This window comes from Rhopilema esculentum, chromosome 16, assembly GCF_057945365.1.
Source record: "Rhopilema esculentum isolate cy_ngs chromosome 16, ASM5794536v1, whole genome shotgun sequence".
In the NCBI taxonomy this organism is placed as follows: Eukaryota; Metazoa; Cnidaria; class Scyphozoa; order Rhizostomeae; family Rhizostomatidae; genus Rhopilema; species Rhopilema esculentum.
The window spans coordinates 3,193,786-3,210,286 of NC_142830.1; the positions used below are offsets into that span (position 1 = coordinate 3,193,786).

The following is a 16,501-nucleotide window of genomic DNA, read 5'->3' on the forward strand; positions in this document are numbered from 1 at the left end:
AAGTACACGTTAATTGAATGCAAAATATAAAACCACATTGAAACATTGAAGCTTATTGTTTTTATAAAAAAGAACTGAAAGCACAATATTCACAAATTTTTAACTAATGTCCTTTGTTCAGCGAGTAGTATAGCTCTTTAGCTCTTACAGTTACTACTTATAAAAAAGTAACATTCAACTTAAAAAATAAATTAACATTAGTTATACTATGAATGCTCCCTTTTCTCTTACCTAAGTCCCCGAATAAGCCCCAACTTCGAATAAGCCCCAACTTCGAATAAGCCCTCCCTTTAATAAGCCCCTACCCTAGACTTTGGGAAAGTCTACCCCTACCCTAAAGAAATTTTTGTAAATAAGCCCCTACCCCCGAATAAGCCCCCATAGATTGAGGTATTGCCTCGAAAACAATAGGTATATCCCAATATATCTACATTTTAAACTATTTTAAGAAAACTGACCAGTCTCTTATAGAGGAAAAAAATTTGAACTGGTAATATTCTTGGCTGCTGCTAAATAAGCCCCACCCCAATTTTTTGCGAAATAAGCCCCCTGGGACTTATTCGAGGATAGACGTTTTATGGAACATTTTATCTAGAAACAAAGCTTGCTGATTCTCACGTTTGCACCTTGGTTTGGCCACTAACTGTTTGTGCGTGGTCTTGTCTCCTTTTCTGTTTACGAGGTGGTCCTAATGATGAAACAAGCGAACACTGGAGTGAACCAGAACAACGCCATGATCATCTGCAGCTTGTATGACTACAGGATCAGCATTTGAGCCTGCTGGGCTGCATATGTATTCAACGCCACTCTAAAAGAAACGATCCACATTATCAACTAAAGAGCTTTAGAATAAGTTGGGAAGTTGCGACATCCCTTGGTTGGTTGGAAAATTTTCAATATTTTAAGGGACTGAATCTCAAAAAATGCCAAGATTTATGATTATTGCTGGAGAGAAAGGGCCACTTGAAATTAAAGGAATCTCTTAAAATTTAAAAGCGGTTTCTCTGCCTTTCTTTAGTCTTGCTTAGAAAGACATCAACTTTAGGGGCATTTAAATTAAAGTGGGTGAACATAAAATCAAAAAGCAACCCATAGATATGTTAAAAAGCACAGTATTAGATGATGCTCTTCTTGGCAAAAGGGAAAATAGAAACTTTGTATTGAAGGTAGGTCAAGTTGTCTTCCATAAAGGTGAATAGTAAATTGGAACGCAAATCATTGCATTGCAAAAATTGTTGAAACAAAAACGGAAATTTGGCAAAGCGTCTACATTATCTAATGGCCTTAAAACTAGTTTCGCATGGTAAATTTTTTAAAGGTTTTTTCAACAGGATACAAACTACCAAAGAATATCAACCTGGACAGCTCGATCCACACTGTCTCTAAACGGGAAAAATGCATCGGAGCTCAACGCCACACCTTTGAGCTTCTTGAGCCAATCTTTTCTTTCCTCCTGGGATGAAATGGATATAGAATTTCGCATTTATGCGCAGAATTATTACTGACTGCATGAACAATTATGCATTAACTGCAGGAATAATTATGCATGGTAGCTTATCAAAATTATCATAATTTTGGACTTCGAAAGGCCTGAAGCATAAAGTAAAATGATAAATTATACAAGTCGACAAATAAAGGCAAACCTGAGTTAACTGCTCGGGTATAACTTCGAAGGCAGACTCCCAAGTTTCTTTGTCCATGTCCTAAAATTAGGATGCATTAGCTCGAAAGAGACACCACTCAACACATTAGCTCGAATTTACTTGTCATAAAATCAAGATCACACAAGAAAACTTTGATAAAATCATTGGCTTGGTTCTATCACATTCCATGTGTCTCAGAATACCAATCTACCATAGATGTACATTAATAACAAGTTTACACTGATGATTAATCAAGGTTGAATACCAATGTCAGGGCATAAGTTACAGGACTAGGAGTTTCACCTACCTGACCTACAGTACCGCAAACGTAAGTGTCAATGAGGTTCGAAATCTCTGCTCTTTTGGTGCCCTGTAGACAATCGATTAAATAAAAGCAATTCAATTTACCTCTCAACACATTAGCACCAATTCAATTCTTAAACTTGAATTTCGGAAGATAAGGAATAGAAAGAATTTTTGACAATATCAGCATCAAATACATCAGTCGAAAGTTTCGACACATCACAACCCAGACCTGTGCAATCTTGCCAGTTACGGTGTACATGGTGCAAAAAAGCCTTTTCCGCTTAAGTCTATTTTTGTTTTAATAATCCTAATTTTAGTGGTTCTGTTAAATAAAATAATCGAAATCTTCATATAAAGTGTCAAATTGATTCATATTATTCTAACTATTATCACCTGCGCTGTGCACCAAGGGGACACCTATACTTACTATATTCTACTTCTTACAGTATTGCTTAGTATTCACTTTTCTTTTACTAATATACTGAACTTCATTTTTTAACTGGGTGCATGTAAGTTTGCTCGCTGTATTTGTTTTGCCTATATCTGTCAGAAGAAATTATAGGTATCTCCCGACCTTTTTGCCTTTTAGATCACGACATTTATTGCTATGTCCTTCCTTAATTTGGACAAGTTGTGACAATGCTTTAGTTGTGATAATGCTTGAAAGTGATATTTTTCCAATGTACCAAGCTAGGGATGTTAAATTTGTAGTTTTTAACCTATTAGCGAGGTATACGTATTTTTCACTTACAATGCAAAATTGACCATTTAAATATTGTTCTTTACATTTAAATAACCTCGACTTCCCAAGCTCAAGGACTAACTACTAACCTTTTTGAATTTCATGTTGATGACCTTTTCGTGTTGGCGGAGCCACCTGAATCAAAGACGAAAGGATTATCATTCAGTTTAATTTCTAGTGTGAAAAAAAGATGGAATAATGAAAAGCCAAAATTGTAGAAATGCAGTAGACATACCAGTTATTTGCCTTTTCTCCTGCTAATCGGACACAATGAATCCGTGATTGTTGCCCGGCCCCAACTCCAATTATCTACGAGAAGACAAAAACATGTTGCAGTCACCTTACCCTCTACTATGTGGTGCACCTTTGCTAGGTGGAGAATGATGTATTGAAAGAGCACGCTAAACTTTCATGCATCCTGTTTAATCGTACATGCTAAATGCTTTAATGATTACCTAAACAACCACTTCAATTCAAGATTCACATGCCTAGAAAAGATGGTGCCCCATCCAGAAAAGTATGCCAATGTTTTATTGACAATTCCGGAGCTCCTAGAAAGTGACATATCTGTGAACAGGTAAAGATCTGCTAAGAATGGTCGCAAAACATAGAGTTGAGACCAATATGGCGTCTACACATCAAGATTACCTCAGCTAATAAATGTCACAATTATTCTATGTGACGGATTCCGTCATATGGGAGCAATCGGATCACTTAGAATCCCTACCAATATAACTGAAACACGAGCACCAAACCTTAACAGTTAAACTAAATTGTATCCCTTAAACCAATTTCAATGCTGCTCAATAACAGTATTTCATGCCTTCATATCGTAAAATTTGAAGCTGCTTTATTTTGGCAAATATCGTAGGTAACAAAAACAAAAGCTACAATAAATCATGTTTCATCACAGCAATAGAAATCAAAACAACATTTGACTTGTGAGAAAGATTCAATTCATTTTGTACCTGTCCTCTTTTGGCATAACAAACAGAATTCGACTGGGTGTACTTGACGGCTATCGTTGCAACAATTAAATCTCGCATGGCTTCACTTGATATCTACAAAATAAAGATTCCGCATTAATACAAAGATTTGCTTAGTAATAGGAGAATGCCTTCAATATTATCAACTATACAAAGCATACCAAATAAAAAACCTATTACAAGGGCAAGCGGAAATATTCAGGCCCATAGCCAAGGGGTGCCATGGGGTAGCATTGCCCTCCTGGAGAGCAAGAGAATTCCAGCTGTTTGCCACCCCGAGAATTTTGTCTCTAAAATTTTTAATGGGGTTTTTCGTGGGATTGCCATTGCAATTTTAGTAAAGCTAATACTGGCGGAAGGAAGAGTGTTTATTGGGGTCTTATATTATCCATTAAGTTGGTGCCTGGAGCTCACAAAACTTTCACCGCTAAGCATAAAACTTGCAAAGAGAAATTGCTGAAACGAATGCTTGCAACAGGTCAGGGAAGTTTGCCACCCTTACTCCACAGGTCTAGCTACGGGCTTGGAATTATTTATTTGCACTAAAGACAGAAAAGCTTAAAGCCATCCATAAAAATACGACAAACACTAGAAAAATGCCCACTTCTTTGTTCTTTGAAGTGACATTTTCAAACATTTTTGCATCAACAACAGCGTCGTTCCTTTTCTGTTCCATTTTCAGGCCGTAAAGCGTTCGCAATTCCATTTCACATGGTTCGTAATCTGGATCCATCTGAATGACAAAATATCACTAGTTTTAACTGTAATATCTAGAGTATTGTCTACACTTTTTGCTTACTTGAATGACAGTCCAGCTACAGCTAAGAAGCACAGGATATCCTGTATATTTGTGCTTAAAACCTTGTTAAACGATACATTTGAACTATACATAAAGTAGCAAGTTATCCTCTAAATAATTTTGAAAATTAAGGCCACTGAAAATTAAAGATAGCAAATCTATATTTTTGGTCTACCTATTTTGCTCAACAGTCTTTTATTATATTTTCCTCGTCTTTCCTATTAAAGACCTAAATACGAGACTTAAATTTTGCACTGTTTATTACAAGGGCAGTTATCACCACAAAATTTCTAGAACCACCAGAGCCAACAAAAGGCAAAATAAAGGATGTCCTCTATTGAGCACCAAACATTAAAATTCGACAAGCAATATTTGTTAGTTAATTTTTTGGAGTTACAGTTTATTGAAATTGAACAGTTTATTGAAATCAAAAACGATTTGGGACCCTAACATTTCTTCGCTTTAAACGGAACTTTACCATTTACTTTTAGGTAGAATTGACCACAAAAACGTTTACGAAACGACAGAGCAAAATTGGCTATCTAAAGCAAGGCAAATCAGGTCTGTACCTGCAGTATGCAGTAGTTTCCTCCTTTCTTCTTCTTCAAGATCTCTAAAGCTGCTGGCTCGTATCCTGGAGCGATTATGCCATCAGATACCTACGGCAATCAAAATAATTTCATAGTAGCTGACATACCAGTAATTTGAAATGCTTGTTATCGTGATCATGTCTAGCATAACATAAAGAGCAGTCCATAACACAAGAATTTGTTCAAGAATAACGGTTTGGAGAAGGTTGGGGGTAGTGCGTTGCTAATAGAGGCTTACAGAAATTATGGGTTTGAGGGGAATTTAGCAAAGCTGAGTTACGTTTAATAATCGAAATTTTATTATCAAAACCCCCTTTTATATATCTATATATATCTCAAATTTCGAAAACCATTTAAACTTGTAAACAAAAAAATACTCTCCATCTACAAATCTACACTTTAACAATCGCAAATCCAAAAGTTTTATCACCCACATATTTTTTGGGCTTTAATGAAAAGGCATAACCAGATTTGAATTAACTCAATTTACTGTCAATATTTGGTAATTTGGCAGCCAAAATATATGGTATGATTTTACAACCCATGAAAGAAAATATGTTTACAATGAGAACAAATAAAAACTGAATGAAATAACTTGTAACTGCTAACTTTTATCCCCCTACACCAAACTCAGTTGAAAACATATAAACTCCGTATGCACTCAACAAATTCTATGCGAACCCTTACTTAGATTAATAAAAATAAAAATGAATTATAACAAATAAAAACAAATTAAAAATAGTCCAAACTGTACAGTCGCTTTTGCAGATCCGTACTTATTTGGATTCGCTATCAATAATCATAGATTAGAACTCCTCAAACTATAAGAATCATCTCAAGGCCTTTTTCTAACTAAGGTTGAAGCTATGAATTTATTAAGTTCTTACTTCCCGAGATATGATTTTTGCCGTTGACACATCACATTCATCAGATAATGCAACAAAATCACCGAAAGATGACATCCTGTCGGCCCCGCGAGCTCTCGCGTAAGCGTTGGCAAGAGGAGTTAGCTGACCAATCAAATCGTCGACCATGCAGAGCTTTGCTTCGTCATTTGTCAGCTCTACACCAACTGCAGCACCTAGAGATAAGCAAAAACAAAATTCAAACCATCTTCCGTATAGGGGATGCGAGCTACAAATAAGTCGCAATTCTATAAAATATTCTTAAAATGATCTTAGTAGGAAATAACAACAGTAAGAGATATAAGGTGACACAACTTACAAAATGACTTCAGAACGTGAATAAAGACTTACAAGGACCAAACCAGGGGGAGTAAAAGATTGTGACTACCCTAACAACACGACATATAAAACAAACAACTTAATCACAAAAATTTCAACTACAAAAAGGTACTGAAAGTCCTAGAGCCAGTTTCAATTTTGCTTTCAGCCTTGCATAGGTGACAATGCTGAACATAAAAAACCCTAGACAAGAGAACAACAACAGCAACTGCTCCTTCCACGAATCCCTGTTCCAAGCCCCCACTCCTCAAGGCATCACACCAACGGTAAGGTTCCCAAAGATATATCTATATTAGCAATTTTGATTTTTTAAACGGCATAATTCATCAACATGAAAACACTCTTGCACTAATTTGAATCCTCTATTAACGCCCTTTAAACGGAAAATATCAAATTAGATAAAAAATCTTCATGGAACTTGATAAAATCATCTTGATAATACCACCGTTGATTTAGCAAATAAAACAATTTAGTACATTTTTCTTCACGTGAATGCATGGACAAATTAGACGAATAGATATTGAATGGATAGTTACCTGCAGGACTCACGTGTTTGAACGACGTAGCGGATGGTATACCTAATGCATTTTTTAGTTCCTGAAATAGTTTGTTACATTATCAATTTCTAGTTTACAAATGGTCTTCCGCAAGCTTAAAAGTTGCGAGATCTAACAACGTAAAAAGGAACTAGTATACCGTAAGGTCTGCTCATTCGGTGTTTTCGGTGAAACTTTTCTTCGATTTACAGCATATCGTTAATATAACGTACAACATGCTTGAAGGCCTCGGCTTTATGCCCACGAAACCGAGGTTTAGGCTTGATAAGGTCTTCGTTTATAAAGTATTAGGCGATTGACCTTTTTGAGAATTAAAATTTAACAAGGCGTTTCATCGTAACAAGAACTTTGATAAAAATATTTCAAATAGATTGAAAATATGAAATTGAGAATTAAAGAATGTAGAGAAAACAGTTGCACAGGAGAATAATCTAAAAGAACCAAATGGCTAAAAGAACCGAACTTCATAAAAAAAGAAACCGAACTTCAGGAAGAAATGAAAATACCTTGACAAGCTGCCACCCGTTCAATGCATCGCACAAATTAATAAATCCAGGCGAACCATTCACAACCTTAATAGGCAACTGTGACTGTAATGAAAATATCTGGGCTGGCTTCTGGTGGGGGTTCATTCCATACCGCAATGAAAGCTGGGATATCCCAGATGAATACTGCCGCCGGAAGTAATTTGAAATGGCTTCATCATATTGAGCCGTATGCGTGAAAGCCTGGAGAAAAAACAGAGTTTAGGTGCTTGCGGTTCCTCGATAGCTCTGTAAAACAAGAAAGGTAATTCATTTTCATGGCAGTAAGATTTATATCTTGCTAGTTGCTACAATGTTCCGTATCCCGATAATCTATGAAAAAGAAGGCATCATCGAATAAATTTTAATTTGAAAAAATGGGAACCTACGTTAAATGAAAATCCATGTTGCCAGTGAACTAACTGCTTAAACGTTTACGGCTAAAGTCCAGTGCAACTCAATGAAAAGTATCTTATTCAAATCATCGACCAAAACAAATTGCAATCAAAAATACCTTTAGAGCAAGGTATTTCCGCGTTTCAAGGGTTGTGTCGCGCGTTTCTGATTTGGCCATCTCATCCAGTACCCTAACAGCAAAAACATATATAAGCAATAAATCCACTTGGCTCTAAAAAAGGTCTAGGGGTTATTTTAACGTGGTTTTGTTACTGTTTTGTGGTGTTGTAAATTTGATTTGTGGTGTTGTGATTTAAATTTGGTGGTGTTGTAAAAAACTTTATTTTTTCGTAAAATATAAGAAATCGTTTGGTAAAACTATAAGAATTTCAAATCAAAACAAAAATTACCACAACAAAAGAATTACACTATTTTTATATAAGAACCAGTAAATTTAAGTTCAGGCTGACTGTTCTTAATTTTTTCGAAAATCTGAGGCTGGATTGTTCTTAATTTGTTCTTAAATTAAGAGGGTGTAAGCAGTGCTATTGCTAGCTTTTTGGCTCTAAGGCTAAAGTCTATACGGAAGATGGTTAGACGGAAACCCTATACGGAAGATGGTTTGAATTTTGTTTTTGCTTATCTCTAGGTGCTGCAGTTGGTGTAGAGCTGACAAATGACGAAGCAAAGCTCTGCATGGTCGACGATTTGATTGGTCAGCTAACTCCTCTTGCCAACGCTTACGCGAGAGCTCGCGGAGCCGACAGGATGTCATCTTTCGGTGATTTTGTTGCATTATCAGGCCTCATTTGCCAACAAAGTGAGTGAGACAGCCTTAATTTGCTGACAAATTTGAATATTCACCGAAAAAGCACCCACACATCGCTAAAAATCCTTGATTTTGAGAAAAAACTTTGTTCAAAATTGCATTTTGCAGAAGCTCAGCCTTAGCTTGTTCTTATTTGTTTTAAACTTTTGACCAGTTTTGAGGCTCGTGTTCTTATAAAATTGTTCTTATAAAAAAGGGTGTATAGTAAATAATCAGCGGGGACGGATTTTAGCAACAATGATTGGGTGTTAGACACTTATTGGATTTCTGTGCCACACCCTTCAGGTCACTGGTAAATGATTGAAACGCCAATTTTAAAATGGACATCAGAAGTTATTCAAAAGTGAGGGCAAGTGCATCAAAATTATCACAAGCAGTTATAATGGCAAGCAGGACCGCCGAGAGGTTTCGGAGGCCATGGGGCAAAACTAAAAGATGACGGTCCTCTGCGAGCGAAGCAAGCAGAAAATTTTTGCGACCACGCACAACAAACAACCTCAACAGTCATGTGCTCGCGTTTCTGATTGGCCTATTTCGATCCATAACTGGGCATATATATTTCTAGCGTAGAGTTTTCAATCTATGTTCTGACGCTTTATACTCCGACGAGTGTCAGATGAAAAGCTTTAGTCAAACCAAATGTTTGCTTTTTTCAAAGCCATACAAAAGATTAGCTTAAACTACATTTCAGAATATTTCTCGCAGTCATTTTTTGCAATCGTTTAAAAGGATTAACCATTTTAAGGCTTACATTTTTCAAGGTTGATTAAGTTCATTCTTAAAATGGGATTCATTTCCCTGGGCCTATTTGCCCTCCCGACCCCTTTTCGGCTGCCCTGAAGCCCTGTGTCAAACTAGTGTAGGGTTTGCTAGACGTAAGTAACTCAAGAGATACTTACATAGAATAATCTGCAGGATCACAGATTACAGTAACCCTTGCATGGTTTTTTGCTGCTGCTCTCAAAAGAGTAACTCCCCCTAAACATAAATAAACAGTAAAACATCAGAAACCACATACATGGAAAAGAAGAAATAAATTTCTTAATAAATAACCAAGTTTTTCAGGAAAATTTCATCCTTGATAAAAATACGTTTGCAATGCAAGAAATTATTGTTCACTTTTGTTTCTTCAATATAATCTCAAATGCATAAACAAAAAATCAACAGAGGGTTTCCTTTCCAAAAAAGAATGCCCTGTGATATCTGACTTGCCTATTCTTGTACCATGCCTTTGAAAATTATAAAAACAACTTTCAACTTACCAATGTCGATATTTTCAACAGCATCGTCAATGGTAACTCCTTCTTTGCCAATAGTGTTGACAAATGGGTACAAGTTGCAAACAACGAATCTAAAGACCAACAGTAAACTTTTTATGATTGAGACAGACAAAAAACCTTAGCTTGAATTGCAGGGAGTACTTTTAAGCCTAAAAGTAAGGACAAAGTTGATGTGCTAGGAAGGAGTGTCAAGAAGCAAGAAGCCCTTTTCCAAGCTTGAAATTTGATATTCAAAATTTCGGACTGACAGAAAAATGACAATTTTTTGCCTCTCTAGCTCTTCAAGTATTTCCAATTCTATTTTTCTTTCAATGTTGCAAAGTTTGAAAAGTGGGCTCGAACCACTAAGTGACTGCCTGTGACTGTTGAGCCAGTAGCTTCAACAGTTGTCTAGTAATTGCATCAACTTGAAACTCGGAGTTGCCACATCCTATTCTATATACCAAATAGTGTATAAAAACGTATAACTTTTGTAACAAAGTGTTTGCCATGCCAATCTATCAGGAAAATCCCATACCTAACAAGATTAAAATCCTGTTTCTTCATATCTGCACTGTCCTGATCTGTATTTCTTGCTAGAATTCCTTCAAACATCAACAATATGTTTAATCATTCATAAACTTGATAATGATACAGACGTACATACAAATCAATGTGTAACCATAAGATTAGTCTGCTTTTTTATTGCCATGATCTAGTCTCTTTGTCCAGTTGGTTATTATTTAACTCATTTGTTCGAAGTTCAAATTGTATGGACATATTACACAAAGATGACAATTTATGCAAAAAGATTATTTTCCTAAAGGGCAGAAATAGGTCAAGAACTGGAAACTTTAAAAGAATGACTTGATGGAGGCCAAGGAGGCAACTGGGACCAATAATAGATTCAAGATAATAGACTGACATCAGATTCAAACTTAGTCAGATTTGAAAGATAAGTCTAAGTCTAAATTGTGCAAAATTGAATTAATGTCTTGCTTTTCACCCAACCAAGGTTTTTCTTTAATAAAGAGCTTGATTTAAGACAGCACTTTATGATACAAGGTACTGCCAGCAATGTGAAAGAAAATACTGATGAAAAGGTTCTGAAAAAGGCTTTCACTGAAATTTGATATGCCACAAATAAAATTTGCCCAAAATTTGACTCATCCGCCCTCTCTTGAATTTGACCACCCCATAGTGCTAAAGGGACATTGAAATTGTGTCCCATTCATGCTAGTCATGTTCTTGTTTTTGTTTCAGGTAATGCAATGCATATTGCTGGCAGTACCTTGAATCATAAAGTGTTGTCTTAAATCAAGCTCTTTATTAAAGAAAAACCTTGGTTGGGTGAAAAGCAAGACATTAATTCAATTTTGCACAATTTAGACTTAGACTCTTTTACCAAAAGCTACAGGGGCTTCAAGAAGGAGATATTTAACAACAGGCAAGGAATGCCTGTAGAAGGATTGCAAACAACTAGGAAACTGTATTTTCAAAACATTGTTTTTCTTGCCACTGACCTGCATGGACAGCTGGATGTAGTGTTTTTACTCTACCTCCAAGCATTTCAGGAGCACCAGTCATTTCAGATACATCCCTTGAAAGATGAAATAAACCAACATATAAGTAAAAATGTAGGGGCCTGAGAGCTGGAAGGCCTTAGGTACTAACAAATAATTTCATTAAACAAGCATAGGGGGGAAAATTGATTGGTAATCTGGTAAAATGTCTAACAAATGAGACTCAATTTTATTTCATCAAACATGATTTTTCTGTAAATATATTATCAGTATTGCATTTGACCCTTACTATTTTGTTAAACACTGTGCTTTGAGAAGCCCGGTGAAAACCATCCCTGTTGAGGAATTTCTTCACATAAGAGTTACCTTTAAAAAAACAAATTACTTTGGGCATCTTTTCATTTCCCCACATCCTCTGCAAGCTGAAACTTTGTTTACAAGTCAGAGTTAAGTTCCCTCTTTGGCACAACAACCTATCCCCTGTGAGCATGGCCAGTGCCAGGTGGGGGGGGGGCTGGGAGGCTCCAGCCTTTTAGCAGAAAAGTGTTTTTAAGAGAATAAAAATAGAAAAATTGAAATAGAAGAAGAGAATAGTGTGATAAATCCTTTTACAGCATGGCTTTATTTTGAAGAAAGCTGGGGTCTATGGTGCCCCATAATGTAACAAATTCCATTATAAGACTGGAATTAGTCAAACGTAAAAAACCATGCCTTAAAAATAGCAAAATTTTTACAAAAAGGACTGCAAGGAAAATTCTGAAATGTATTCTTTAAGCTAGGCTAAAGGGCGTGGTTGCAAAAAATTTCTGCTCGCTACGCTTACAAGGAAGCATCCTCTTTGGATATACCCAGGGCCCCTGACAACCTCTTGTCTGCCTTCCAATCAATGTACTGCTAGCATATCGAATGCCTCATAAAATCATAGGCACAAAATACTGTGAAGCATTGCATCAAAGTTGTTTTTTTAGCTTAATAATGTTATCAACTTGAGCCCCTTCACTTTGAATTTCTTGGCGCCGCCCCTGGTTAGTCAAAACTAAACATAGTGCTTTTGCTTTGGCTTGTAGAGCTTGTTACAAAAGGGTGTCATTAACCACCAAAACTAGAAAAGTCCATACATTTCTTGGGTTATGCAGATAGAGTATAATCAAATCTTTTTAAATAAAATTGAATTGAAAATTAGTTGAATGTGATATATAACAAGGATATGTCCAAAATGCAAATATGACATATGTATAGAAAGTAATATTAGGGGAGGGGCACAGTGGAAGGGACAAGCAAGCATATGGTTGATTGGATGAAAGCTCTGTTAGCAACCCTTGACTACGCTATAGATTTTCCATGAATGAGCAATTTTTTCAGCTATTTTGTTTGAGTTAGATTCTATGATTTCATATACATAATAGTAAATCTTAAACATAAATGCAAGTTAATTGGGTGTGGTTATGGGTGTGGCACCATCTAAAAATTGCTAACAGCAACCCTCCTCCTAACACCTTAAGATGGCACCTGTGCACAGGGCATACTTTAACATGAGACATTGCCTACTGCTGAGCATATTGAGGGATTCCAAGTATAATGTGTCCTTATGCATGTTACTTGAATATTAATAAATTGTTACAGTGAGGACAGCATCTAAGTTGTGAAGAATAAATAGAAAGCAGATAATTATATTTGGAATTTGATATCACCTCACATCAACGCCTGATGACCTTACAACTTTAGCAGTGCCTCCAGATGCTACTAGGTCTAGGCCAAAATCTTTGAGTTTTCTTGCAAAACTTTCAAGTCCAGTTTTGTCTGATACACTGAGGATTGCTGTGAAACAAAATAGTTGATTGAGAAAACCACACACAAGCTACTGCAAGACAAGAAGTTGTTAGACCCTTGATATTCATATTTGATCAAGGACCTTAGAGCATGTTATAGATTGAGGGGGCTAAAAAGTTTGGGGGGGCTAAATATGTTAAAAACGAAGAGCGAGGCAATTTTTGCAAGGTTTTAGGTACTTTCTTGAAATTATTGGTTCCTTTAAATAACACAATCCTGCATTCCTACCAGTGTATCTGGGCATGCAAGTTCATTAACTGAAAATCTTATAAAGTTATGGCTCTCCTGGTTAGTTTTATTATTTAGATATCCCAGAAGGATTGTAGAGTGGCTGTGTTTTCTTAGGATGGGTCCAGATTGTAAAATGCTTTCTTTCTGCAAGGAATGCTGGATCTTGAATAGCAAAGGTTCTTGAATAGATCTTGTGCTCTTTGTTTTTCTATGTTACCAGAGACCAGAAGTTTAAATGAATAGATAGTAGAGGGAAACATGACCAGATAAATTCCACGGCTTTCATTTGGGGTGTGCGATAGCGCATTTGTGCAGGCATGAACCTGCTGCTTATCTTTGGGAGGGATAAATTGTGCATTCAGTAAAAAAAAATTTTTCTTGAAGAGTGAGTGTTTACTGGATACTGATAGGTCAATCCACTTGAGAAACAATTTACATTTCTTTTTCTTTGTTTTCCTTATATACATACTATAATTACAATTTATACGCTTGTTCATTTTTACAGTTCTTTATCATGCTGTTGTTACCATTCCTAATCTTCAATTCACTTAATTAGCAATGCTTAATAGGCAGGGCCCTTAGCTTGATAGCCTTTTTTGGAGTTTTTTCTAAGGGTCCTAAGCAACGAGTAAAAATGATAAATGAAGTTATTGCATTACTGTTTTTTGTTAGCAATTATTGTCATTAATTAAGATTTAGAATTTTAATGTAGTCTATTCACATATTTGTATTTAAACTTTAAGCTGTATTTCTTGTAGCTTGAAATGAAAAAGATTTTGAATTTTTCGAAACAGAAAGTTCAACATCGAATCCCTGTTTTCACTACTTGGCTTTCCTATGTCTCTATTTCCGATCATTGCCTTTCCATATTTTTCAAGGCGTTCCCTGCCAACACAGTTTTGGTCAAAAGGAAAACGAAGGTGTTCCCATTAGTATTTTCTGTCCGCTTCCATATCCTTTGTTCAAACTTGTTTTGAAACAGAAGATGAACAAATTTGCTATTAAAGTACTCTTTTTCTTGCATTTCTCATTAAATTAACCCATTCTAAAATGCTTACGTTTTCCAATGACTTCATTTTTGCCATTCAAATTAAAATGATTTGTTTGCAAATGACTCTGTTTTCAATTGATAAATTTGAATATGGTTATCAATAGACTTCGTTTTCAAGAGTATTAATAGGAACGTGAAATTAAAAACAGTTTCATTCAGCCCTGTTTTCTTGTGAAAACAGAGCAATTGCTCTCTAACGATAATTCAAAATCACTTGGAGACATGGCTCATTTTGGAAAAAAGATGAGTGGGAAGATATCAGTAAGACAGCTGGGGATAAATATCTCAAAACGAAAAGGAGAATTCAAACAAATCATCAAAAATGAAATTGAATTTCCATCTAGGTTTGATTCATCAGAGTCAGAGGGTGATGATAAAATCTACAAACTTGGCCTCGTTGAGGGGAACATGAAAAAACTATACATTTTTAAAGTATTAGTTCATTTTCAAAGCTTTTTTATGTTTAGTGTTTCAATAGAAAGAACTTATACACACTAAACTTCTATCAAGCAAGTTTTCAGTTATGCATGTTAATTTCTGAATGTATGTAAAAGCATTTTTGTATGTAAAAGCAGGTTTTGACACTTTTTGTGTCAAACATAAAAAAATGGGAAATCCCATTAGATCTGAGTCTTGAAATCATACATGTCATATATGAATAATTTTGCTACAATTTCTTTTCTGTCCGACCCTTTGTCTGAATATCGATGAAGAGCAGAGCCGAAAGACTTCCAAAGCCGAAAGATTTTTAAGGAGCTTTAAGGATGGGGTATTAAACTTTCACCTTATTAAAAACTATTAAAAAATGCCCTTAATGCTGATTTGATGCTATCATTAGGTTTAAGGCTAATGTAATCGTTCTACAATGGCGAGATTAACTCATGAAAAGAGGTCTGAAAATAAAATTTCATAACTTATTTAATGCTAGGTTTTAAAATTGCCTTTCCCTCCGTACGGCCGTGCAGGGTTTGAGAACAACAACCAAACCAAAAAGTGATGCAGGAGTGAGAGTCACTTCCAGTAAGGTCATTATCCTCTTTGACAGGGTCTCTAACATTTCAACCATGTAACATTAATAGATATGAAAGAACAATTTTTTATGAATTACAGACTCTGACTTACCGAGGTCAACGTTTGCAGCCATTTTGTTAACTTTTCTTCGCGCATCTAGCCCTCAAACACGTGCTCAAAAAAGTTTGGAATCATGCCAATCTTAGAAGAGCCTCTACTCTAATTAATGAAACCGAGGTCGTAAATTTCGCGCCAAAAAGGGCGGTGCTGAAAATATTTTTTGTTAGAGAAATATACCAAACCAATAACAATTATAAATTCTTGAAGAACTTATTAATCAAAATGCATAGAATGACAATCACCATTTTAGATTTTCTGATGGGCTTATATTACAGTAAAGTTTATATGCTCGTTTTATTGCAAAATTAGTAATGCATTTTTAAAAATTTGTTGAATAAATTCTCTATGTATAAAGATTAGAATAACGTATTTAAAATTTTCTTTCGATTAGCTGCAAAATGTAACAGACGGGGATTTGATGGATATGAAATTTTAGCTCCCCTGGGCTGTTAAATTAAAGTTGTCCAAAATCCGTAAAACCGAATAAAACAAAGGCCTCAACTCTCCCGATTTGGACGGGAATCTCCCGTTCTCACTATTCCATCTCTGACGTTTAAACCATAGCTGGAGAAATGTACCCTGTCCTTTGATACAAACGTTTAAATTACCGTGAGCAAGGGAAAATTTTTTAATGAGATGGTTTGTTTACACCTTGGCCATAAAACCAGTTTTGGCCAGTTTTATTTCGATAAATTTACAAAAAAATGGTTCACTTAGCCATGCAAATCATCATCAAATTGTCAGTGTTTAAATTAATGCATTCAAATAATTTTGTAATCTCAATCTTCATTATAGCTGATGCTTTTTACATTTCTATGGAAACTCGACTTTCCCTTGAAGTGCCTATGCAGCGAAATTCT

At 35.6% G+C, this 16,501-nt stretch overlaps 1 protein-coding gene across 1 annotated transcript; it reads right to left on the reverse strand.

Annotated features, from left to right (window-relative positions):
- Positions 1-37: 37 nt before the first annotated feature.
- On the reverse strand, positions 38-15,752 carry LOC135682294 (bifunctional purine biosynthesis protein ATIC). The gene is made up of 19 exons (XM_065197121.2): positions 15,633-15,752; positions 13,090-13,216; positions 11,399-11,475; positions 10,414-10,480; positions 9,879-9,967; positions 9,516-9,594; positions 7,906-7,978; positions 7,374-7,595; positions 6,847-6,907; positions 5,954-6,147; positions 5,046-5,135; positions 4,282-4,410; positions 3,660-3,752; positions 2,927-3,000; positions 2,781-2,826; positions 1,951-2,013; positions 1,644-1,703; positions 1,358-1,453; positions 38-808 (listed from the first exon to the last, which is right to left on the reverse strand). The coding sequence occupies exons 1-19, from the start codon at positions 15,652-15,654 to the stop codon at positions 689-691; spliced, it is 1,782 nt and encodes a 593-aa protein (XP_065053193.2). The 5' UTR covers positions 15,655-15,752; the 3' UTR covers positions 38-688.
- Positions 15,753-16,501: the final 749 nt, after the last annotated feature.